General features: G+C 45.0%; 1 protein-coding gene across 1 annotated transcript in view; it reads left to right on the top strand.

The window, feature by feature from the left end:
- LOC146348897 (piezo-type mechanosensitive ion channel component 2-like) overlaps nt 1-27,041 on the top strand; it is an 83,360-nt gene that overhangs the window by 11,779 nt on the left and 44,540 nt on the right. The window contains exons 6-20 of the mRNA XM_084851690.1: nt 391-539; nt 1,863-2,027; nt 3,395-3,436; nt 5,538-5,570; nt 5,987-6,075; nt 9,044-9,207; nt 13,005-13,181; nt 14,995-15,138; nt 15,699-15,899; nt 17,215-17,419; nt 17,655-17,756; nt 19,806-19,971; nt 21,694-21,937; nt 25,303-25,399; nt 26,660-26,822. Of these exons, the coding sequence (XP_084707816.1) occupies nt 391-539; nt 1,863-2,027; nt 3,395-3,436; nt 5,538-5,570; nt 5,987-6,075; nt 9,044-9,207; nt 13,005-13,181; nt 14,995-15,138; nt 15,699-15,899; nt 17,215-17,419; nt 17,655-17,756; nt 19,806-19,971; nt 21,694-21,937; nt 25,303-25,399; nt 26,660-26,822 (2,141 nt within the window). The remainder of the gene's footprint in view (nt 1-390; nt 540-1,862; nt 2,028-3,394; nt 3,437-5,537; nt 5,571-5,986; nt 6,076-9,043; nt 9,208-13,004; nt 13,182-14,994; nt 15,139-15,698; nt 15,900-17,214; nt 17,420-17,654; nt 17,757-19,805; nt 19,972-21,693; nt 21,938-25,302; nt 25,400-26,659; nt 26,823-27,041) is intronic.

Raw genomic sequence — 27,041 nt, 5'->3', positions numbered from 1 at the left:
TGGGGAAGGAGGGGGTGGAAAAGTGGAAGCAGAAGACGGAACAGAAAGTGCTGCTTGTGGCAGGCTGGAGTGTTGTTGTTTTTTAATCACTCAGGACTGCATAAAAGGTTTGAAATTTCTAAGAAAAGATGGGAGAGATGGGTTGTTGCTATCACACCTGTCTTTAGCCTTTTATGCATGTTATCCAGATAGTTATGATGTTTTTAGACATAATATATTTCCTTGGTGTCACATTTCGTTCTCAGAATAAAGGCAGAAGAACTGTGAATACTTTGCAGCTCAAGTTGATTTGTCCTGTCCATATCTCCTGTATAAACCCACCTCTACAATGTCTGTCAGATTCTATTCAGAACCAATATTAAGGCATAGAAATAAATCCTTTGGTTTCAGGTTCATTATGAGATGTGGAGACTAATCCTGAAGGGGTTTTGGCTCACTGTTGTCTCTTATTCAATGATGGTACTCATTGCTATCTATGTCTACCAGTTTGAGATGGTTTCTGCATTTTTCCTAAACACCTTGGAAATGTCAGAGGAGCGGTAAGAGCTTTATGTTGGATTTAAAATATCCTAAATTCAAATTGTACCTTGGGATTTATTACAGCAAGTTCTGAGGTCCATTGTATAGCAGCAAATATAGATTTTGTTGTTGATATTCAAATATAGACATCAGTATTGCACTAACATGGCTGCAACTCTAATATTCTTCCCTGGAGTTCTTTGCCTAAGGAGCTTAGCCCCTCTTTCTAACTCTTTATAAGAGGGAAAGCTCTGCCCCCTGTTGGCTGAGTCAGTCTTGAAGCTCGTTCTCAGTACGCTCTCAAGCCAGACAACAGGGGCCATCCGACCTGGTCATTTTGGTGCTGTTCTTGCCATTTCATCTCATGAAATGGAATTTCTTCTCCTGAAGGTGGAAATGCTTTTTAGCTTGGAGTTGTGTGGTGTGTGTGTCAACCCTTAAAATACCAAGGCACACACAAAGATTTTGCCTGCATGGACCTGGGATTGTGAGCCATGCCTTTAAAATGTGATGTATAGAAGTTACTTTCCATATCAAATATTATTTATCTATGGATTTATTTGTCTATGCGGTTGTTGTTAATGCCTAGCTGTGTTTTAAAGATCACTAGTCCAATTCCTAATAAATAGTCAAGATGGCCAGAGTGCGCAACTTTACACTCAAAGGCTTGGTTCACACATAATACTAACCCATGGTTTATTAAACCCATGGCTTGTTGAATTCTGGGTTGTTGTGATGTGGAAACCCAGCCACACTAACAAACCATGGTTCATTAACCATGAACAACCCATGAAGAGAACCCATGCTTTGCTGTTGGGTTGTGAACTCTGAGTTATTTAAACCATGGGTTGTCATTATGTGTGAACCCAGAACTGTGGGTTGTTAGTGGGTTGCTACACCAGGCTACAGAGGCAGTGAGCAAGAGTGGTAAAAATGGCCAGCGACTGCTAGCCCAGTACTACAGTGCCACAAAGGCAATTGGGGTACAGGGAGGGAGCAGGTAAAGGAGGAGGGAAACAAACAATCCAAGGATTGAGAAAACAAATCATGGTTTGTTCTATCATCTGCCAGATGAATTCTAGATAAGGCAACAAATCATGGCTTAACTATGGGCTTAATAAACCATGAGTTAGCATTATGTGTGAACCAGGTCAAAGCATGCCTAAATGTTTTGATTATCAGATGAAGGAGGGAGGCTTCCCCAATAATTGGCTGGGTTGGTAACTTAGTTTAGTGAAGAATGACACTTGTATTTGCTTATGCTTCAGGACCATAATATGAATTTACTCCTTTTTTCCCCACCAGGGTGATCTGTGTATATCTTTCTTCTTTTCACTTGACAGATTAAAAGATTTGGGTCTTGAGCAATTCAATACTGTGGAGTTGCTTGCGAGGATTCTGCTTCTTGGTGCCTTTCTTCTGGCTTGCATCCTTCAGCTGCATTACTTTCATAAAGATTTCCTGAAGATCACAGATCTGACCAGTATTTCTATCAAACCATCTGGCGGGTATTATGCACAATCTAATGAGTTTGTGTTCTGCAGTAAGAAATATATGTGTGTGAGAATGAAGCTGAATCTACACATAGCAGTTATACTGTTTTCATACCGTTATAATAACTATTGGTGGTGCACATGACACCAATGGGCACCAATAGTTATGATAATGGTATGATAACGGTATAACTGCTATGTGTAGATTCAGCCTGAGTGTGATTATGCAGCTCTCATTTAGAAATAAACATGTTTCCAAGTCATGTGTAATTTGTAATGCATAAATGGTGTGTGTGTGTGTGTGTGTCTGTCTGTCTGTCTATCTATCTATCTATCTATCTATCTATCTATCTATCTATCTATCTATCTATCTCCCCTGTTGTATAGTCCATTGGATCATGGAGTTTAATGACTAGAATATGTCTAATTTTCCCTTTTTTTCAAAGTAACCATTTATAGAACAATGCATTCTGGGATAACTTCCTCAAAGCTGAGTTATGTATCAAGTATTTGAAGCAAGTTATCAAAACGAAAAATATGAGGGCAGTGTTGGCTATGTGAAACTATTAAATGAAGGAAAGGAAAAATACTTGTATGCTATACAAATATTCTAAGACCCTGATAATGTGATAATGGTACCTTTAATTTTTATTGGTGTTCTTCATTTTTAATTGATTGTCACAACACTTGTATAAAGTGTTGCTGCTGCTGCTCTTCTTCTTCTTCTTCTCTTCTTCTTCTTCTTCTTCTCTTCTTCTTCTCTTCTTCTTCTTCTCTTCTTCTTCTTCTCTTCTTCTTCTTCTTCTTCTCTTCTTCTTCTTCTTCTTCTTCTCTTCTTCTTCTTCTTCTTCTTCTTCTTCTTCTTCTTCTTCTTCTTCTTCTTCTCTTCTTCTTCTCTTCTTCTTCTTCTTCTTCTTCTTCTTCTCTTCTTCTTCTTCTCTTCTTCTTCTTCTCTTCTTCTTCTCTTCTTCTTCTTCTTCTTCTTCTTCTTCTCTTCTTCTTCTTCTTCTTCTCTTCTTCTTCTTCTGTTGTTATTTCTATTATGTAGATGCTAAGTGACGCCAGGATCTCTCTCTCTCTCTCTCTCTATATATATATATATATATATATATATATACGTGTGTGTATCTATGAACTTGAGCACGCTCCGGGAGAGAGCGCAGGACAGGAAGGCCTGGCGTGCTATGGTCCATGGAGTCATGAAGAGTCGGACACGACTTAACGACTGAACAACAACAACAACAACAACATGTATCTATATCCATGTATCTCTATCTCTGTCTCCATATAGATATAGATACAGATATAGACTTCAGCATATTGTTAGTCTGCTGTGGCTGAAGTAGAACAGGAACTGAGATTTATGTTCTTTTTCTCCCCAGTGACAAGAAAACCGAGACTCGAGTGTACTTTCTGGCTAATATGTGAGTTGGCTTTCTCTTGAACCTTTCCAAAGCTTTCCCTTGAAATTGCATGATATATGTCCACTATAATGGAGAAAAATGAAGCTGAACGCCACAGCGGTGTTCAAATATGTTTAAGGATGGAGCCCTCATATTTCATATGTAAGGGGGTGGGTATGAGGCAGAGGGGAAGGAAGAACAGACAACATCTCTAGATGAGATGACTGAGGGCCACTACCTTTACCTGCTCACTCATCCTCTCTCACTGGGTGGTGAGGAGGACTGAGCTAGTTGGTCCCAATCCTCACCATCATATCACACCACTCAGGGGGGAGAGCACAGGTGAGTGAGTGAGGGGATGTGGTGGCCACTGCTACTGTGACCAACCCTCTGTGTTGCACTACCCACAGGGAGAGTGAGGGGTGTCTGCTTGCACTTCCTCTAGGCAGCATCGTGGGCCCAATCTGTCCTGGTGTGGTGCCCAGAGAGGGTGAGCAAGAGGGAGGAGGCAGGAGCAGCTGCTGCCCTATTTTGCTTGCTTCCTTCCTTCCCCCTGCCTGCTCCCAGAACTGGGAAGAAGGTGCTGCAATGGGTGGGTAGATGGAACTGGGGGCTTCCTGGTTGAAGAGTCTCTGTCCCCTGTTCTTTTTCAGCCTCTGCCTGAAGGGGCAGGGGAGAGGAAGACAGATTGCTATGGACTGTTTATGCACTTCTCTTCACCCAATCAACTTTTTTCCTGCAAAATAAAAGCAGCAGTGTTAGGTACCCTTTTAAAAATATGTGTTTCATGTCAAGTTGAGATCCATGAGCAGATCTCCTTAAATATGGGTAACTAGCAGCTGTGAAGGAACTCCACTCCAGATCAGGACTGCAGCGCTGGGAAAAGGTTTATTTAAAAACCCTCTCTCCCTGTGCAGTTTTGCAGATGAAAATCCCTCCCCCCCCCCCCCGAAATGATTTGGCCTGTTTGGGAAAATGTGCACAGATATACCATGGTTTGGTGTAATGTTTCAACTGAGCCATTAGTGTTGCCATTCTGTATTCCAGTATTCTCGATGTATTTTGCAGAAATATTTTGCAAAATTCTGCTATTCTGCAGAATTCCTTACACCAGCCTTCAGCCGCTAGCACCGTCCTACAAAACCATGCTTATTGTGTGATAAATGCAATTATATAGTGATAGGCTGAAATCAGATACTGCCGTTGTCAGGCACCCAGATATAGGAGTGCTGGCAAAAGTCAGCCCCAGGAAGGTCCTGGTCTGTGGTGCTAATTCCTGCTTGAACTGACTGTCATTTGCTCATCTTTTCAATGGCTTTCTGTACAGATAGCAGCTATCGGGTAAGGCAAAAGTTGTCCAAAACTATAATTATTACTCAGTTGCTTTCTAGAGATGAACCATGTCTATTTAAAACCCAGATCAAATTAAGTATTGTAAAGGTACAAGATCCAGAAAATATAGTTTTATCATAAAAATTTATGTCTGGTAGAAATTACGGATCACAGGGAGCATCCTGTTCTGCACCTAAGGATCCACCACTGCTACATAATGCCACAGTCCTAAACACATTTACCTGGGTGTAAGCCACAGTGAACTGCATGGGGCTTGCTTCTGAGTAGACAGATAGAGGACTGAACTGTAAGGGCGCAATCCTAGGCATGTTTAGACCGAAGAAGGTCCTACAACTCCCAGCATGACCCAGCTAGCATGCTTTTTTCCGTCTAAACATGCATGGGATTGCGCCTTAATTCCCACTGAGGAAGAGTTCAACCTTGATTGCGGAAGGGCTATGGCTCAGTGATAGAGCATCTGTTTTGCATGTAGAAGTCCTTGGCATCTCCGGTTAAATGGCCTGATCTCGCCTGATCTCAGAAGCTAAGCAGGGTCAGCCCTGGTTAGTACTTGGGTGATTCCCAGACAGCCTGGGAATCAGCCTCAGGCTTCCTGCACTGAGCAGGGGGTTGGACTCGATGGTCTTGTGGGCCCCTTCCAACCCTATGATGCTATGAAATGGGGACCAGGGAGCCGGTGATGGCAAAGATCTCTTCCTAAGAGTTTTCAAGACTTCTGTGTTTGCATTGCAATTCCTGATGTTGTGTTTTTTGTCTTTAACATTCCCAGGCTTAAGGAAAATATCTTGACACTGCAAAATAGGTGAGCTTGAAACAGATGGATGTGTCAAATATAAACATGATATTTGAGTCTGCTTGGCATACCAAGAAAATTATATTATTTGAATATCAAACAGCAAAATCTGATCTCCACTCTCCCTTGTAGATTAATTTAAAATGCCTAAAGGCACAATCCTATGCATGTTTAGACAGAAAGTAGTCCTACAACTCCCAGCATTCCCCAGCCAGTTTAGCTGAGAGTTGTAGGACTGTTTTATAGAGTTGCTCCCTAAAAAGCCTTAAGTATTTTAAGAGCCAAAGGCTAGAATCCACCAAGTTATCCTTAACAATGTGTGTTGTTAAAATCTGAATGCCTGGAGGCCTACCCAATAACTAAAACAAAGCCTCACTGACCCTGTGATAACTAAGGATGTTAGTTGTTGTCTGTCTTTTCAACAGGCTGGCTGCAGAACAGCTACAAGGCTACTTTCAGGATGGATTGGACCAGTCTGAGAATACCATGCGAAAGGCTCATCAGAAGAAATTGGGTAATTATGAACATTTAACTACTGCTTTGGAGCTATAATTAAGCATGGAAACAAACCGGGCCTTATAATAAATACAATTTGCATTATGCAAAAAGATACATTCCAGGTTGTTCCTGGAAGTCTTCCCTGCCCTCACTCTAGTACTCTTAAACTGTGTGAAGAGGGCTGGCCCCAGGTTTGAGGGGCCATGGATAATATGCCATCTGATAAGCCCCCTCCTCCCTCAGTGGACCCTGGCAGGCTTACCTGACAGCGATGGCAGGTGGCAGCAGCAGCAACAGCTGCAGTGATCTGAGCAGCACTGGGTGGCTGGGTCTAGCTACCATACATTTCCCACAATGCCCTGGAGTGATGCTATGTCAGCAGTATTTTGGGAAATTAAAATGGTGGCTAGATTCAGCCACCCAGTGCTGTTTGGAGCACCAGATTAGAAAGCAAAATTAAAGTGGTGGGTGGGGTGGGGTGGGGTGGGGTGGGGTGGGTGGGCAGGGCAGGCGTCAGTGGTAGGCCCTCCTGGCAGCTTCCCAAGGATGCTGAGTGTTGATGCCAGCCCTATGTGTGAAAGTAGAACTCTTATAGTGCTCTATTCTGTCCCATGGGTTGAACATCCTCCCTCCCAATCAAAGTGTTGTTTAAAGAGTGTAAAAGCATGTCAGTGCTTTTTACAAGGATTGTAAAATGTTTTTCCATAACTCTATCAGAGGCATGGCTTTGCTTGCAGTTTTCTGTTATGAGGTAAACCTCATGTTTTGAGCCTTGAAGTTAGGGATGTCAGAGAATTCTGCCACGGATCTCGGTGAGGCCAAATGCCAGTGCATTCGGCCCCCCGAAATCCATGGCGGAACGGCCTGGCACCCCCCCGCCCCCCACGGATCCCCCCCAGGACGAGACTTACCTGGGGTGGATCTTCCGGGTGGCAGCGGCGGCAGCTCCGGCAGCAGCTCCGGCGGCGGCGGCCGGTCTTCTGACTGGCTGCCGCCGCCGCCATTTCCAGGCTTGTGGGGAAAAAAAAAAGACGTGATAGGCTACGTAAAGATTTACGTAGCCTATCATGGCTAGGTTTAAAAAAAAAGAAAAAAAAGATGTGATAGGCTACGTAAATCTTTACATAGCCTATCATGGTTGGGGGTGGGTTTAAAAAAAAAAACGCGTATGCAAATGGCGGCGGCTACAGCCACCGCCATTTGCGTTCCTTCTTTTTACCATCTTAATCTACGTAAATATTTACGTAGACTATAATGGCAAAAATCAAGGGGAACGCAAATAGCGTAGCGGGCGCTATTTGCGTCCCCTTTTGATTCGCCGTTTTAGCCTATGTAAAGATTTATGTAGGCTAAAACGGGGAATCAAAAAGGGACGCAAATAGCACCCGCTACGCTATTTGCGTTCTCCTTGATTTTCGCCATCATAGGCTACGTAAATATTTACATCGATTAAGACAGCCAAAAAGAAGGAATGCAAATGGCAGCGGCTGTAGCCGCCGCCATTTGCGTACGTGGTTGTTGTTGTGTTGGGGTTTTTTTACCCAGAGCCCTCTGCGGCTGGAAATCCGGCTGCGGATGGCTCTGGCCTGGCCAGGCCGGGCCTGGCCAGCTGCTCCACGGAGCTGCTGCGGAGCACAGCTGCCGTTCGAGGATTCTGGGGGGAGGAACAGAGCGCCTCCCCCCCCGGCCAGGATTCCGGGGGAGGGACGGAACGCCTCCCCCCCCACCATCAACATAATCCGCGAAAGGTAAGTCACTTTCGTACATCCCTACTTGAAGTTGCTGCTAGGGATGGCAGAGAATTCCGCGACGGATCTCAGTGAGGCCGAATGCCAGTGCATTCGGCCCCCCGAAATCTGTCGCGGAATGAAGCCGTCGCCCCCCCACCCCACGAAAGGCGCACGGGACGAAGTCCCCACCGCCCCCACCCCATGAAAGGCATGCGAAACGGAGCACTTACTTGCTCCCGTCCGCGCTGCTTTGCGAATGGTGGCCATCCTGCAGCCGCCATTAGCTTCCTCATCTCAATAGCCGTGATAGGTTACGTAAATACTTACGTAGCCTATCACGGCTAACGCAGGGACGCCATTTGTGTCCCTGCGGAGGCCATGATAGGCTACGTAAGTATTTACATAGCCTATCACGGCAGGGTGGGGGAACCTCAGCGTACGCAAATGGCAGCGGCTACCGCCATTTGCGTACGCTGGGGGTTTTCCCCCTGGCGTGATAGGCTGCGTAAATATTTACGTAGCCTATCACGGCTCAATACAGGGATGCAAATGGCGGTGGCTACGACAGCCACCATTTGCGTCCCTGCAGGGCTGCCCAGCGGCCGGATGTCCAGCTGCGGGCGGCTGGAGCCGGCTGGCGGCTCCATGGCTTGGCCGCAGAGCGGAGCTGGCCAGGCAGGATTCTGGGGGAAGGGACGGAGCGCCTCCCCGCCCGTCAAGGATTCCGGGGGGAGGGACGGAGCGCCTCCCCCCCACCACGGATTGCCCGGCGCGGAGCCAGGTAGGTGTTTCGTAAATCCCTAGTTGCCGCTGAGTGCCAAGATCAGATGAGGTCAAAACATGTACTTGCCTAAGCTACTGACTTTCTCTGTGATCCTTTATTTATTTATTTTTGTCTTTCCAGTGTTCTGCCCACCATTAAATAGCATACCGTAAAAGATCTTTCAACATGCTTAGTCTTCAGTATCACTTAGTGCATATCATTGTTCAGACTTAAACCAGTTTAATAGCCATTCCCTCTCTCCTGGGAACTGCAATTGTACAAGGCAGACGATAAACATCTCAAACCGAATTCTCAGCACCTTCAGACCAAACAAAAGTTATGTGTGGGAAGCCTTATCTCTCTTTGCTGTGTTCTTCTTTCATCCCTCTGTCCAGCAGACTCAAAGGTGCAAGCCTTTTGACAAATCCCCATTCCCAATTCTCCTTCTATGATCTTGCATTTTAAAAAAATCAATTTCTCCATTCCCTTAGTTGAAAATATGAGTAAATGGATAGAAGTGGTTGACAGCTTGGTACCTCGTCTCCTGAAGCTCTTGGCAATGGTTCAGGCAATGCAGGCATTCACATGGAGATTTCTGGAGCTGCACATCCTTAAGATTATGTCCACTTGGATTATCTGGATCACTGTTCAGGAGGTCAGTAAATAACTATCCTGTCCAATTAAGGCAGAGTCCACAGGGAGAAATAGGAACTGGAGCATGACTTCAAGCAAGGAGGTTGGACCATGGACAGCTCTGAGGGGCTGGAAAAAAATCAGGCTGATTACATGCACCCAAAAGCCACAGACCAGGATGTTGCTCCAGCAAAGGTCTGGAGCCAGCTGATATCTAAATAAGTTCTAGGCAGATCAAGTTTTCTAGCTCTGGGAAAGCTCTGGGAAAGCTATTGATGCTTAAAGGGGTCATGCTTTAATCTTCTGGTGTTGACTCTGTTGCTGGGATCTTCTCTCATGGAGGTCTCAGGCTGGATGTTATGATTCCCACACCCAGTCTTCCCCCTCCATAGGGTTCTCAGGTCTTTCTCCTTGTTGTACGGGTGGTCTGAACCCTGGATCATGACAGTAACACCAGTGATGTGGAACATAGGAAGCTACCTTAGACCAAGTTGGACTGTTTGACCATCTAGCCCGGTATGGTCTGCTCTGAATGGCAGGGGACTCTCCAGGGTCTCAGGTAGAGGTATTTCCCACCACCTGCTATCTGGACCTTTTAATTGCTGGTGCCAGGGACTGAGTCCAGGACCTTCTGCATGCAAAGGATGTGCTATACCAAGGGCAGTGGTTTCCTTCTGCAGGCTCATTTCCTGGTATTATTATACCATCATACCAGGAAAATGTCCATCATTATTACTTGCAGCATTTGTATCGTGCAGGGATGGGCACATGTGGTTTGCAAGCCATGTGGCCCTCCATCCTCCAGTGTGGCCTCCTTGCCATGCGGCTGAAATGTGGTGGCATGGCAGCAAAATAAATGGCTGGCAAACCACTATGGAGGCTTTGAAAGGACACATTTCGCTTGTTTTAGCTTGGTGTAGACTGAGGGATTCAACTATTAGTGCATCGTGTCAAATGGGTTGCCAAGATGAGAGGTTGGGCAGGGGCAGGGGGAGGCCAGTATAGAAGACAAAACACCAGGGAGGCCTGATCTGAAGATATGTCTGGATACAGCCTCACTGTCACTTGTTCAAGAAATATGTTTGCATCACTTTCAATTCTATTCTAACGTATGCATGCATCCTACTTAGAGTAGACCCATTGAAATAAATGGGACTTAAGTTAGACCAACATTGGATATAACCCAATACTTCTGTTGTTACCCTGCTTTTCTGTGACAAGCATGCTTAAGACAGCTGACAATACAAAAGTATACATCTTAAAACAAATTAGAATACTGTCCTAAACCTAACAAGACAAATATCATAACAGCAGTAGTATCAGAAAATGTATAGGTACACAGCTAACACCTCAGACACTCCAAGTAAAAAAGACTGCCTGAATAATATGTTCTTAAGAGCTAATTTAAAGACAGATAAAGAGGGACCAGATGAACTTTCCATGGGAGGGTGTTCCACAGTTTGGTGTGCCAAAATGTAAGTCTTTCTCTTGTCTCGAACAACTGTACTTCTGTCCATGAAGGGACGATGAGGAAGACCTCAAAAACGGAATACAGATCTTGGGCAGGTTCATATGGGGGGAGATACCCTGGTTGCAAGCCATTTAAAGGCTAAAACAGCACCTTGAACTGAACCCAGAAAAAATAGCTGATGAAGCTGGTACAAAATTTCTCCGAAAAATAGTAGCTGGTACAGAATTGAGTTAATGTGGTCTATCCTGCCATGCACGGAGACAAATGTCTGACTCTAGACTTCTGTAAACACTGAAACACTGAAGCTGATTGGTGGGAGATTCAGGACAGATAGTGGAAGTAGTTCTTCACACAGTGCATAGTTAAACTATGGAATTCGTTACCACATGTAGTGATGGCCAACAATTTAGATGGCTGAAAAGAGGATTAGACAAATTAATGGAGAAGGCTTTCAATGGCTCCTAGTCCTGTTGGGTATATGCTACCTCCAGTTTCAGGGCCTATGTACACCAGTTGCTAGGGACCACAACTGGGAGGGTGCTATTGCTCTCATGTTCTACTTGTGGGTTTTCTGTGGGCAGCTGGTTGGCCACTGTGTGAGCAGAACACTGGACTAGATGTTCCCTTGGACATCCAGCAGCGCTCTTCTTATGTTTTTAAACACAGGAGTTCTACATAGTTACACTCCCATGTCTTTATTTATTTATTTAAAACATTAACACCTAACTTTTTTCAACAAGCCCAATGTGGCTAACAGTGTTAAATTAAAACAGTAATTAAGGGCGCAATCCTATGCATGTTTAGACAGAAAAAAGTCCTACTATTCCCACCATGCCTCAGCCAGCATACCAGACTGGAGGGATGCTGGGAGTTATAGGACTTTTTTTTTCTGTGTAGGATTGCACCCTAAATGTTAAATTAAAACAATAACTTAGGGCGCACTCCTATAGAGATAGACGGGTGCCTCCGACCTCCCCTGAAGTTGTAGGTGACCGCCTATCCAATGCAGGGCAGAAGCAGCATGGAGGAGAGGATTCCCTCCGTGCTGAAGCCGCCCTGCACTTTGCCTGAGATACATGTTTTCCTGTGCCTTAAGCATGGCCTTGGGAAGGGGGTGGGAATGGGGGTGGAGACCACATAGGAAGCTGTCTAAAACAGCTTCCATGGTCTCCTCCATCCCTCCTCCCAGGAATGCCCCATTTTCAGCCCTCTGTGCTCCGTGTTATGAGCATAGTGGCGGCAGCGGTGCGGTTCTGTCTGTGTGAGCTATGAGGGGGTGGGGAAGGGGGCAGGGAGCACAGTTTCCTGGCTGCAAGCTAGTAGCGCTGTCTACGAACTCGGAGCTAGAAAACCGAAAAATCCTATCTCCCCCAGGCGCTGTCTAGGGGACATAGGATTGCTGTTTTAACAGTTTTAACAACGGTTTGACAACCATAAAAACAAGAAAGCAGCCACTGAACACTAAAACAGCAGAGTGGAAAGAAGGTAAAATATACAAACAGCCATCAAAAATAATTTAGCCACCATTTCAAAAAGAGAGCTACCATTTTTGTCCAAAAAGACTTCCTAAAAAGGGAGGGTTTTACTGCCCTATGGAAGGCCATTAGAGAGGGGATGAAATGATCCTCTCTTGTTGGGGGAGTTCCACAGCCTGGGCGCAGTTTTCATGTGGTAAGATGACAACGATTCTAGGACGGGGTGAGCAGATTTTAGGCTTGCAGAATCTACTTTTTTCTTTTACTAGTACCCTGAGATTCACCAACCTGAGCCTGGTAAATAAGCCATACACTTACAATTAAAGAATTCTAAGACAAATAATTTATTTTGAGTCCCAGAAGAACGGAATGGGGCTCACAGTTCTTCCACACAAAAATCCACTCCTGGTTACCCCAAGCTCGCTTCACTTTCAGCAGTATAATTCAGGGAATCATTTTGTTGTTAAACAACTGGGAGTCAGAAATCCTTGCTGATCTACTGAAGATCACCCAGAGATCTGTCAGTAGATCATGCTATACCTTCTGCCCACCTCTGTTCTAGGAGCAATTTTAAACCTACTGGAGCTTTCCTCAGCACTGTATTCTAGTGTTTCTGCATAAATTTAAAGATCAGGTTATCAGCCAACCTAAACTTTCTTCCACAGAATAACTGAGGGAGTGGAGGGATTAACATTTTGCATTGACTCTCAACTGGCCTCCAGTTTTGAGATTAGAATATCCAAACTGGACTATGCAAACTGCATAGACTGAAGCCCCGAGCATAATATTGAAAACTATTTATTAGAATATGGCCCCAGTTGTGTCCTTTTTTGTTTGTTTGTTTGTTTGCATGTGTTTGATGTTGCTTTGTAGGTATCTTTGATGAACTACCCTTTCTTCATCGCATGGGCATTTGCTCTTCCGTATTCCAGACTTCGCCCGCAGACCTTGAGAATGTGTACGTTTTGGTCCAGTGTGATGGTCATCTGTAAAATGACATACCAGCTGAAATTTGTCAACCCCTTGAAATATTCCTCAAATTGCACACAGGTCAGCTTGCTAATGTACCGAGAACCTGGACTTGTCAAGCATTTTCTGTGCTTTGCTTGCAGGCTCTTAGAGCACGTCCATGCAAGAGCCTTCCATGTTAGTTAGGGTGGCCACATATCCTCTGTTTGAGGGGATCCTCTATTTGAAGGGCTGTCCAGTCCAGATCCGGTTTCTAGGTAGAGTCATCAGAAGGGAAAGCAGGGGCCTTGATGCTGCCCATCAACAGTGACTACCTGGAGCCAGCAGACTGAGCAGGCAGCACACAGATCACCTGGTCAGTCTTCCCATCAGGGTGAGAAGTACTGTATTTCTATTTAAAGTATAATCATTATTTCTAAATGTGCATCTAGATGCATAAATTACTGTATGCAGTTTTTATGCAAATCTGTGCATAAAGACCTTAGTTACATCATCCTTAGCTGGGGTGGGGAGGAACCTTATGTCCCCTACCCATTCAGAATGTTCATGGAAGATCCAGTCATTTCCCTGGCCACTGAGAAAACATCCACCGAATGTTCACCTGTAATTTCTCTAACAAAAGGTGTGATTGGCCCTTGACCATTAAGGAACTTCAAGGGGTCATTCTGACCCCCTTAACTTTCTTTTGTCCAAACTCTAGATTCTTCCAAAGCCATCAGATAGCAATCTTTTAACAATATGGCCTAAATAGCAGCCTGGCGGAAAATAGGGTCCCAGAGCGGTACCTTTCAATTTTTCTGTTTTGAAGAAACCACTTCCACCTATACTTGTCTGTCAAGAGACAGCCCCCACCCCCTGCATTTGCCATGGAAACCATGAGTGCTGGCAGAAGAACCCAGGAATGTTCTAGAGCAGGGGTCCCCAACCCCAGGCCGTGGACCAGTACTGGTCCGTGTCCTGTCAGCAACTGGGCCGCAGGGGTGTGCGAAACCCCCTCACCTTGGGTCCATGGGGAGTCCGCAGGGGGGGAGGAGATCCGTCCCCCCCCCGAATCCTCGCCAGCCCCAGCCAGCTCCACTCCGCGGCGAGTCTGCAGAGCTGCCGGCTGGCTCCGTCCGCTGGCGGACTTCCGGCCACTGAGATGCAAATGGCATCCACTGTGCGGACGCCATTTGCGTCCCCATTCTACAAGTAATAGGCTACATAAATGTTTACCTAGCCGATTACTGCAAAGAATAGGGATGCAAATGGCGTCTGCTACGCGGACGCCATTTGCATCCCAGCGGCTGGAAGTCCGCCAACGGAAAACACACACCCCAGTCCGTGGAAAAATTGGACTAGTCCCTGCTGCCAAAAAGGTTGGGGACCGCTGTTCTAGAGTATACTCTCCGTTCATGCAGGGCCCTGCCCATACAAGTCTGTTGAACATCAGCATTTCCTCTTGTAAGGTAACAAAGTGAAGGGAGGAGGGTGTTTTTTTCTTCATTCTCTTTCCTCCAGCTGTTTTCCAGCTCAAAATGAGCCCCCCCACTGCTTTTCCACCTGCAGAAGAATCATGCAACCTAGAACACAGCCAACACTCTCTTGTGGCTGTATCTTGCAAGGGGAAGACTTGAGGGCAGCGGTGTTGTTTGGAGGAGCTTGTCTACCATTACTGATCTTCTCATTCAGGGACTCGTAATAAGCTGCTACAGAATACAAGGGTTCCTTAGGACACAGTATGAAAGCCACTGCCAGGGGGTAACACTAGTTATCTGAAGAAAGGAACCAGTAGAGGTTGGGCTAATCATTCAATTAAACTCACATTTCCGAGTAAATAAAACTTCACCGCAACACCTCAACACCGGCCAATAAGCACAATTTTGCAAGTACTAGAAATGTTTTGTTTCCTCAGGGACTGCATCTGAATATGACTTATCACTATACCAATGTGGATGAGGTATTAGAGAAATCATCACTCTACACTGCACTGGTTGACCCAGCGCACTGGCTTGGAGGCCTGTTAAAGTGTAATGACAATGTTCTTCCTTGCCTAAAGGTAAGAATCTTATTTAGCAATGAATGCTAAGGCAAACAAGTGTGGTGTAGCCAATGTGAGAGCCAGCGTGATGTAGTGGCAAGAGTGTTGGACTGGAAGCTGGGAGATCCGGGTTCTAGTCCCCACTTGTCCATGGAAGCTCACTGACTTTGGGCCAGTCACAGACAGCCCAACCTACCTCACAAGAGTGTTGTGAGGATAAAATGGAGAGGAGGAGGATAATGTAAGCTGCAGGAGATAAATGCAGTAAATAAATAGATAAATAAAATAAAAGGCAAGAGCTTAGATACTACAGACATTGCAAAAGCACTTGCTTATTTGCAAGATAATGATACTATCATGAGATAACAGTCAGCCCTGCTCCTGAGTAGGATGGATATTTGTCCAGGCCATTGTCTTGCAGCAGCTGCCAACCATGTCAATATCAGACATATTTCTTAACATTGCTTTGCAGTCAGGAGTCAAAGGGGAGAAGGCAATCTAGGTGGTGCCAGGCAGATGTGGTGGGTGATGAAGCACTGGGCATTCTAATGAAGCATTCTTCTTTCTGTATTTTATAGAATCACCTCACCATCCTGATTCTAGTAGCTCTAGAAACAACAGTGCACCGCCACCAACTTCATTACCGGATTCAGAATCAGCTGGTGCCGCCTTCTACAGGGAGCATTTTTTATAACATTGCCCGGGAGAATTTGGATGATGGTTTACTCAGTTGCATCAAATACTTTATCAATTACAGTTTTTACAAATTTGGAGTAGAGGTGAGAAAACGTCAGCAAGGGAAGAGCATGTCACCTTAGAATTTTAGTACAGCATGGGGAACCAAAAGTTTGCTTTAGAGAGGGAAATTGTTTGATGTGGCACCAGAGGTCCAAACTGGAAGCCAAGGCAAAGCTTTCATAGAGCTGGTTCACACATTGGTGAATATCTCCATGCCACAGTTTCATGCAGGCGTGGAGAAAGCAGTTTGTGATCCCAGGTGGAGAAAGGTTAGCGTGAACCGAACTGTCAACATAGCTGCACCTTCCCCAGCAGCAGTGACAACCTTTGTACACAATTGCATGGAAAAATGTAACAGTGAGAACCGAACCATAGACTGTGATCCCAGCAGGCAGGTAAGTCTGTCCCTCGGCCTACTAATCTGCCCTGGCTTCTGACTGTATGGACCCTGTCCGTTGTTACCATCTTGCAAGTCTCAGAATGAGGGTGCACTTTTTTTCCCCCATGAAATTTTATTTTATTTTGAAATAAAGTTAACAAAACAAAGGCAGCAAAAAGAAGAATGTACATAATAATAAATCAAAACCACTAAAGAAACAAAGGAATTCACTAATTATATATCTAATGAAAGTAAAAATACAAGTTCTACAATATATAAAAGGAGTGTGCGTAAGTGTATGTCATTTTGTATGTTTGTGCATATTAATTAGAAAAAATACAGGCAACTTTATGTTGGAGCTTTATCATAAGTTTGAAGAACCTCAGTATAGGAAATGAATGGAAGCCATGGTGTTATAATATAATTCTTCAGGTTAGGATTCCTTGCTCGCTTCACTTGCTGAATAAATTTATACATACTAATGGTCTCCCAAATTTTATTAACCCACTGCTCCTTTGTTGACTGCTTTGGGGACTTCCAGTTACATGCTATGCATGACTTTGCAGCTGTATACAATTGCTTAAGAAGTTCTTTATGCAGGAATCCAGGATCATTAGGTTCAAAAAGATGAAGCAGCATTACTTTAGGCATTACTCATGATCTAACATGAAGAAATTCCTGACAGTAATCAGCAGCCATGTTCCAAAACTCCCGCACTGTAGAACATTCCCACCAAAGATGAAAGTATGAACCAATGTGACCACACCGCTTCCAACTGAGGGTGCACTTGAAGGGCTTCTGTGGATTACCTTAAAGCATGGGTAGGTATATAAGGGAGATGTTCCATCAGGCACCAAGGTCCCTGTTAGGTATCTCGTATATGTGGCAACAGAATGTAGACATCTGGTCTCAGTGTTGAATCCCTTGAGGATGGAGCAAGTGCAAGATTGGCTCAGTGTCCTCTTCTGCTCTTTCAGACATGTTTTGTGGCTGCTGTTAATGTGATTAGGCAGCGCATGGACTTCTATGCCCTTGTCCATGCCATCTGGCTGATTTACCTATTGAGCTTCCGTCGGAGGAAAGCTATAGCTGACATGTGGCCGAAATACTGCTTCTTCCTTGCCACTATTGTGGCTTTTCAGTATCTGCTCTGCATTGGTCTCCCACCTGCTCTATGCCAAGGTAAATGCTGCACTGTCTGTTCTGGGTAGCAGGGGGCAAATACATTGGGAGGGGATCTCCTGGCAATGATGGATAACTTGGAAGTTGGCTGAGCCAAGTGCTGACAGAGCCATCCAGTAGATATGCAAAGTTTTGCCTCTTGACAGAACCCTTAGAATCAAACATGACCAGACAAGTCATCTCAGAAATCAGTCTAAGATGCTTCATGTGATGCCGATAATCTCTTTGCTGGTAGATTATCCCTGGAGGTCTTCTCGCTGGCTGCTCCACTCTAATCTGATTAAGTGGCTGTATCTGCCGGATTTTGCCAAGAGGCCTGATGCTAGTTTTCTCCTGTGTAAGTATCACCTGCTTAACGTATATAAGTAGCCATTTCTTACTTCTAGAGGATGAAATAGCTAAATTGTGATCATCTCCCAGACAAACTAGGACAATGAAATGGCACAGGTGTGTGCAAATTCCAGTGGGAATAACAGGAAAAAATAGGGGGGAGGGAGTAGGAAACAGCCTTCTACCAGTCCATATAGTTCAGTATTGCCTATACCGACAGGCAACAGCTCTGCCTAGGAACATAGGAAGCTGCCTTGTAGTGAGTCAGACCATCGGCCCATCTAGCCCAGTATTGTCAACACTGACTGGCAGCAGCTCTCCAGAGTTTCAGGCAGGAGTTTTCCCAGCCCTGCCTGGAGTTGCCAGGTAGGACCAGGAGTCTTTCCTAGTCCTACCTGCATATGCCAGGGATTGAACTTGAGCTCTGCATGCAAAGCAGGTGCTCTGCCTCAGAGCTGCGACCTCCAGATGTTTAATTTGGAGTGTGTGTGCAGCCATGAAGGTGCTGCTCACTTTTGGTATCTCAAGTAGATTCTCGCTGGGCAACCCACCACATCCTCCTGTTGCCCCACCGCTTCCCACCTCTAGCCACATGTCTTTATAGCCTGCGCGCTGCTCTGCAGCTATGGATTCCCCCAGTTCAGAACTCAGCCTGCCCTTGCTACACCTTAACAAAGCTGCCAAATACAGCAAAGCAGTCACATATCACTGTGTGCTGAATTCCACGCTGTGCTCTGCCAACACTGTCAACAGACCTGTTTGGTTATCTGTCCTGCCCTGAAAATACAGGAACCCAACTTGATCTCAGTTCCAGTGAGTCCATTTGTGTCCATTTTGCCTCTTAATGTTGGCATGTAATAAGCTGCACAATACCAATTTGGTTTATACTAAACCAGTTCATGAGATGAGGGTGCATACAGCATTTCCCTCCACAAGACAACTGCTAGAAGTCGTTGTGCAACAAGAACATGGTCAACTGAATTGGCTCAAAGAATCATTGCTGTTGCTGCTGGTGGTTTTACTTTTTGTTTTCCTTTTTACTGATCATATACTGTTCATCATAGAATCATAGAATACTAGGGTTGGAAGGGGCCTACAAGGCCATCGAGTCCAACCCTCTGCTCAATGCAGGAATCCAAGTCAGAGCATTCCCAACAGATGGCTGTCCAGCCTCGTCTTGAATGCCTCCAGTGAGGGAGAGCCCACCACCTCCTTAGTTCATTGGTTCCATTGTCGTACAGCTCTAACAGTCAGGAAGTTTTTCCTGATGTTCAGCCGGGAATCTGGCTTCCTGTAACTTGAGCCCATGATTCTGTGTCCTGCAGTCTGAGATGATCGAGAAGAGATCCTGGCCTTCCTCTCTGGGACAACCTTTCAAGTACTTGAAAGGCGCTATCATATCTCTCCTCAGTCTTCTCTTCTCAAGGCTAAACATGTCCAGTTCTTTCAGTTTCTCTTCATAGGGCTTTGTTTCCAGTTCCCTGATCATCTTTGCTGCCCTCCTCTGAACCCTCTCCAGTTTGTCTGTGTCCTTCTTAAAGTGTGGTGCCCAGAACTGGACACAGTACTCCAGATGAGGCCTAACCAACGCTGAGTAGAGGGGAACTAGTACTTCCTGGGATTTGGAAGCTATGCTTCTATTAATGCAGCCCAAAATGGCATTTGCCTTTTTTGCAGCCACATCACATTGTTGGCTCATATTCAGCTTGTGATCGACAACAATTCCAAGATCCTTCTCACTTGTAGTGTTGTTGAGCCATGTATCTCCCATCTTGTAACTGTGCCTTTGGTTTCTTTTTCCTAAGTGCAGAACTTGTCATTTATCCCTATTGAATGTCATTCTGTTGTTTTCTGCCCAGCGCTCCAGTCTATCAAGATCACAACTGATTTTTTGTAATTGTGTTTTTTATTTATATTCACCCTTTTATGTCATGTTGTAAGCTGCCTTCTGGAATACAGACAGACAAACAGACAGACAGATAGGAGGCAGGCAGGCAGAAAATACTCGATATAAATAAGTAGACCATCTCTTTCCCTGCCTCCTCTTTCATGGCAGATGACTTCCTGCTTCTGCTCTTTGCCTCCCTCCAATGGCAAGTGTTTGAAGATGAGAATAAGCTTGCTGTGAGGATGCAGGCTGGAGACAATATGGAGATCAGCCGAGCTTTGGACCCAGCGGGCCTCAGTGAATACAGTCCCATACCCAACTTTATCCACTGCAGGTAAGAAACCAAGGGTGGGGAAGAGGTGTGTGTGTGTGTTTGTATTTGCCCCATGAAATAGAGGGATTTAGGTATGAGGACACTTCTGTGTAAGGATCCGAAACCCACCATAATAGCAGTGCTTGCAAGCAAGTGTATTAGTAACTGACCATAACAATTCCTATTTTATTTTAAAGTTTACATATATACCCCATTTTTGCTCCTTTATGGGTTTAAGATTTTTTTTGAAACACAAAACTTAAATTTTTTTGTATAATGTTAGATTGTACCATCTATCGGCACCTGGCATGATGGGGCACATGCCAGGGCCCATAGTCCCCAGGGGACCTTCCAGGGGTAATGCCAGGATGTTGTTGTTTTTAACATATTAAGGGCCTAGCACTGAAAGAAGCATCAGATGGAGTGGCTATTCCTTAGGGCCCCACCCACAGCACCGTGATGTAGCCATTGGGACACAGCAGGGGTGGAATTCTAATTCAGGAAGAAGGTAGGCACCCACGTATGATATGGGTCTGCCGCTATCAAGCTACATAACCGAGACTAATACAATGTGTGCCACAGGCACAAAACAAAAACTAGAAATATGGGCAGAGCCAATAACTGAAGCACACAATGTCATCCACAGACTACACATTGGGTCACACAGCATATAACATGCATACGTGTGATCAAGGAATTACACATTTATAAAATGAGTACATTTTTTCTAGGTAATAAAAACGGAGACCCCAAGATAATAACGGAGGGTGCAATAATATGGGGATAGTGGGCTGAGTATCCAGTTCAGGGTGCCTCAGAGCTGCGGGGGCAGGGGGGGATGCCAGATGGCACATAGGAAATGTTGTAATGGTTCTTCTGCGGTCCCCTCTCCACCCCCAGGAACGCCCCCTTTTCAGCTGCTCCATGCTGCTCTTCTGAGCACAGAGCCCGGGGATGAATCACGCCTCCTATGAGGGGGCGGGGGAGGGGAGGTAGATTTCTGGGAACCAACCTCGGAGCGCTGGCTCCGAGCTCGGTTCCCAGAAACCGAAAAATCTGATGGCCATCTAGATGCTGTCTAGTGGCCATAGGGTTGGGCCCTAAATATGCTTTAAAATGCTGAGGTAGGCCATCCCCACCCCATATTCCACCCCTGGGACAGGTACCAGGGACAGGTACCAGAAAATAGGGTCTCTCCTTAGCATCACCCAGTCCAATTGTTTTATTTACTAAGTCACCCTCTCAGATTAAGGCAGGGGTGCAGAACCTCTTTCAGCCTGAGGGGCACACTCCATTCCAGAGAAGCTCTTGGGAGCTGCATTCCAGTGGTAGGCGGGGCCAAAAGCAAAGGGGCAGGGCCAAAGACTAAATGGAGGAGCCAGAATGCCAAAAATACCAGCATGTTTTAGCTTAAAGCTCTTACTGCATTTCAAGCTTTTAGAATGCGGGAAAATTGCACAAAAGCCAGGAAACTACCAAACAATCCATGGTTGGAAAACGGGGTGGGGCCAGGGGAAGGAGGATGAAGAATTCTGGGAAATCCTGGAGGGCCAGATTGGGATCCCCAGAGGGCTGGATTTGGCTGCTGGGACTGAGTTTCTTCACCCCTAGATTAAGGAGTTTCAGTCAATTTTGTTTTCATTAAGTTTATTTGTTGCCACATACAAGCATTTTCATACTATTACTGTTTTTAATCTACTTTTTGCCCTTCCAGTTGTCTTCTCATTGTTTCTTCCTGTACAGGTCCTATTTGGATTTGGCAAAAGTGCTTGTCTTCAGATACCACTTCTGGTTTGTCCTTTGCCTCATTTTTATGACCGGAACCACAAGGATCAATGTCTTCTCCTTGGGCTACCTCATGGTCTGTTTCTACTTCATGCTTTTTGGAGGAAACCTACAACTGAAACCCGTCAAAGACATGGTCAGACTGTGGGATTATCTGATTGCATACACAACTTTGGTCATTGCAATGAAGAACCTCCTTGCTGTATGTATTGGGTTGTATTTTTGTCAAGCTAGCTGAGGCTGGGCAAAAATTGCCCCTTTCAGTAGTAATATCCTCAAGATCATCTGTGTCCAGGGCTGATACATTAAGTTGCATGTAAACACAGCTATGGCAATGACAGGAGAACACAGAAGCTCTTCCCTTAAAGTGGACCCACTCTAGCTGCAAACTATTCATAACTGGGGGTGTTGGTGGGATACAGTGGAACAACTGCTTAAAAGCATCATCATCGTTTAATTTATATGCTGCTTTTCCACAAAAAGTGCCCAAAACAGCTAACAATGCAACAGCAATACAAAAACAAGAAAGCATACCGATACATCAGTTACCGATACATCACTGGAACAATAATCAACCCAAACAATTCATTTCACGAATACTGACATGAGAAGCTGGGGTAGAATCCAACTAAAGTCCTACTTAGAGTAGATGCACTGAAACGAATGGGACCTAAGCTACTCATGACCAACTTGTCCCATTCATTTCAATGGGTCTACTCTAAGTAGGACTTTAGTTGGATTCTACCCATTATTACAAAATAGGTAAAACAACCATTACAACACAGGGGCTGTAAAACAGGGGTGTAGAACCTTTTTCTGGTAGGGGTTCAGATTGCCCCCTGACCAGACTGTCCACGGGTCAAATGACCAGTGGCCGTGGCTACTGATGTCATCCCCCCCATCCCCCCGTTTTAGTTTTTCTCTGTGCTGCAAAAGGCACCAAGAGAGGGACTCTCCCAGTGCCCAGTGTCCCTGTGTGTGTGCTGTGCGAAGCAACTATAGCAGTGTGGGAAAGAGCAATTATTTTGCTGCTAGTTTTGGAATGAATTGTTTTTCTGTGGATATTATTGTGAATTTTGCATTTTACCATTGACCCCATTTTTCATTATTTCCATGTGGACTGTGAACCTCCTTAAGAAAGCTCTTTGGCCCTGAAAGGTGGTATAACAATAGTGACAGAAATAAAGAAATAACAATGAAATCTCAAGCTATGTAGACTGTTGGGGGAAAGCCGTGTGGTGTTGATTTCTTCATCTGTGGCAGGCCAGCTGTATGCGTTTATGCTATGCACAAGATTTGGCTTTGGCAGAATGCCACAGATCAGTCCAAACGTGACTTTGTGCCATGGTGGCATGTCAAAATCTCAAAGCTTTTCTACAGAAAGCTGTTAATCGGCTGTATCTACTTTTGGTTTCATTGCAGAATTGAGAACCAAACACTACATGAGGAGTGTTTCCTTTCCTGCTTTTGCACTACATAACCTCTAGGTGGCACTGTGGTATAGTGGAATAGCGCAAATATGCAAATAAAAAAGGTGTTTTCTTTTGGTTTTGCAATACCGCACTTTCCGTGCTCTAAAAAAACTTGCAGAAAGTGTTCTTTCAGAACACAGAAGCAAAACTGGAGAGTCACGAAGTCATTTAAAGAACCTGAAACCAACTGTGAGTAGCAAATGACGAGTGCACAATAAATGCCTCATGTAGAAAAGCCCGCAGTGTTGTGCATAGCAGCAGTTGAACCATGGGTTGTTGTTGAACTGTGGGTTATGTTGTGTGAACCCAGCCATGCTAACAAGCCATGGTCTGTTAACCATGAACAACCCACAAAGAGAACCCATGGTTTGTTGTTGGGTTGTGAACTGGGGGTTGTTTGTAGTTAACAAAACATGGTATGTTAGCACGCCTGGGTTCACACAACACAACAACCCAGTATTCACCAACAACCCACAGTTCAGTGACAACCCACACTCAACCCATAATCTGGCTTGTCCTGTTGTATGAACCACACCATAGTAGGCAATACTGAGCTAGATGGACCAATGGTCCGACTCGGTATAAGTCAGCAAATAGCCTGCTGCATTGTTCTGCATTGTTCTGCATCGTTCTGCATTGTTCTGCATGTCTCACTTCCCCAAATTATACAGATTTTCGGGGCAGGCTTTTACACTGCCAGTTTCCTTATGAGGAAAGAGAACTGTTGCCTTTTATAATGGCTATTTTAGAATACAGATGCTGAGTGGTGGGGAGTAGGTAAGCACTCAGGCAGGTATTACTAGTCCTGAAACAGCGTTGCCCGTCCTCTCATCCAAGTTGCCCCAAACTGCATTTTGCTAGCCACCCACAAAATGTATTCTGCTTCTTTTGCTCTGGCCTGATTTTTTTCAACTTGCAAAATTATTTCCTTTAACCAAGATTCAGGTAGCTAGCTGAAACCCTGATTCGGGTAGCTAGTTTCCTTCACACCTTTCCAGGGTGAAGGAAACCATTTTGTAATTTCAAATTTGGCCAGAGAAAGAAAAACAGATGAAATACCAGTGACTTGGAATGCCCCCCAGCCATCAAAGGTCATCAGTGAAGATCCTCTGGTCCCCCATCAAGTGCCACATTCTCTGGTGAAGTTGCTCCATTTGCATAACCAAAGAGTACACTTCTGTAAGGTATGCTAAACCATAAACCATATGGAAAACCATAGTTGATGGTTTTCCAGTCACAAGGGGTACACAGGAGATGTGCATACTATGCTGGGGCATTAGGACTGCAGTTAAGCCATTTCTCTATAAACAGCTAGGAGGTTAAGTCATTCGGCTATATGGAACAACTTTGCGTCTCACATGTATATTATTTGAATGAATAATAGGTGCAACTAGGTGACTTGCAGACACATGCGTCATTGAAGAACTCCAAAAGTGGCCTTTTGAGTTTGGCAGGGAGCCTTTTGCTTATAGCACTAATTCAGACCATGCATTTGCACGCTTCTTCAGACATGGACATAATGTGCAAGAGTGATTCCCTATTTAACCTGAGAAGTTGCTTTTGCTATCTCACTGCACGGTATGGAAAAGGCCAGCCTGGAGCTTAGAGGATTGCATTAGGTCTAGGGGTGGGCAAAGGAGCGTTGTTCAAGATCGCCAGGCTTCTCCAAATATCGTCTCACTGCTCATCTCATGCCCAATTCCCATTTGCACTTGGGATTGCTACTCACGCTGCGTGAATAGGAAATTGTGCAAATCAAGCAGAAATCAAATGTGAGATTTGGGCAAATTTCCCCAAATTTGCACAACTTTCCTCCATAGACTAAAGTGGGATGGATTCAGTCCACAGGAAAATTTGCGCAAATTAGGAAAGTTGTGCAAATCAAACACAGGCACATGTCTGGTAATATGCAAACATTTTTAGTGGATGCATGCTTACAATTGTGATCATGTTTGGGGCTTTGAACAGGCCATACTCACATGTTTTGCAAGCAAAAACAAAATTCTCATCATTAGGACCTACTGAACTGCTCTCTCTCTCTCTCTCCCCCGCCCCTCCATCCCCCCTCCCTCCCCGCCCTCTCTTCTGCCCACAGATTGGAGCATGTGCCTACCTTAGTAAATTACAAAGAAACCATTGTTGGTTCATCCAGACCTTTGGTATGTTCTGCACAATACCAGGATATGATGCAGGTAAGTCAGAAGTAGTGTTCATAAATTGAGCGTCTCCACAGTACACCTTACTGCAATTAAAAAAAAATGAGATTCACAAATGCTTTCTACTTTTTCTATTATGTTAAACACCCTGTTTTACTAGACATGTGAACTTTAAGTGTACCTATTATTGATTTTCTAGTATGATGCCTTTCATATGACAGGAAAGGAGTGTGTCTGAACAAACAGGTAGAGGTCCAGGATGTGACAGCTTCCTCCCTGTTAAGGTGGTGGCAGGAGTGGTGAAGAGCTATGTGTTTAGTGGTGTCGAACTGGCTCATCCTTCTCCAACCTGGTACCCCCCGGTTGTGTTGGACTGAAACTCCCATCATCTCCAGCCAATGGTCATGCTGGCTGGGAGTGGTGGCAGTTACACAGGAACATAGGAAGCTCTGCCTTATCAGAGCTCAGAGCTGAGTCAGGCCTTTGGTCCATCTAGCCCAGTATTGTCGACACTGACCGGCAGCAATGGCAATCCAGGGTTTCAGGAAGGCATTTTTCCAGCCCAGCCTAGAGATGCTGGGGATTGAATCCGGGACTTTCTGCATGCACAGCAGGTGATCTACCGCTGAGCTACAGCCCCTCTTCAAAATGAAAGATGACAACTTCTGGACCCTCTTTCCATGAGTGAAGCAGGGCAATTGCACAGTAGGAACATAGGAAGCTGCCTTATACTGAGTCAGGCCTTTGGTCCATCTAGCCCAGTATTGTCAACACTGACCAGCAGCAGTGGCTCTCCAGGGTTTCAGATAGCTAGGAGTTTTTTCTGCCCTACCTAGAGGTACCGGGGATTGAACCTGGGACCTTCTGCATGCAAAGCAGGTACTCTACCACTGAGCTACAGTCCCTTCAACACATCTGGAGGGCACTAGGTTGGGGGAGGCTGTCGCTCCAACCATTTCCAAGCAAAGATGCCCTCTGTATTGTGGCTTTGACTTGCATAAGTACAGGACATTGTCTAGGCTGTACGTGGTTTGCATGCCAAATATCCCACTGATCTCCAATGAACTTCATCTACAGACAGTGACATAAAAGATCTGAAATGGAAGTTCACATTTGCTCCTTTACCAGCAGTTATTGACCCAATTTTGTCATCTCTACAAAAGCAAAGGGTCATCCATGGCTTCCACATTACTAACATTAAACGTCAATGTAATTATAGCAGTCACTACACTGGATGGACCACTTACATCCTAGACACTTGGCAAAAATGCGTGTGTATATTCTCCTCCTGCCTAGATCCCCCTGAGAATGAAATATGTGAATTGCCTGAGAATGAAGCAGGAATCATCTGGGATGCAATATGTTTCACATTCCTGCTGGTCCAGCGTAGAGTTTTTACAAGCTACTATTACCTCTATATTGTAGCAGATCTCAAGGCTGCCAAGATCTTAGCCTCCAGGTACGTGCCAAAGATGCATGAATCCTCAACAAGATTACACTTGGTTATTGAAAGAGGAGATGGAAACAGTGCTGCAGACTGAAGGGCGATTCACACAACCAAACTGGCATGTGCATAATATGGAATGGAACTGAATGGAACTTGGCTGTTGAAGGGTCTGCTGTTGTGAAGTCCACAGCCATAACCTAGATCACTCCTCCTCTGCTAAATGTAGGCATT

The sequence above is a fragment of the Heloderma suspectum genome, chromosome 4 (genome assembly GCF_057233095.1).
Source record: "Heloderma suspectum isolate Gila_16-S chromosome 4, 16-S_ref, whole genome shotgun sequence".
In the NCBI taxonomy this organism is placed as follows: domain Eukaryota; kingdom Metazoa; phylum Chordata; class Lepidosauria; order Squamata; family Helodermatidae; genus Heloderma; species Heloderma suspectum.
Note: the sequence above shows the minus strand (reverse complement) of the source record. Positions and strands in the feature narration are given on the sequence as shown.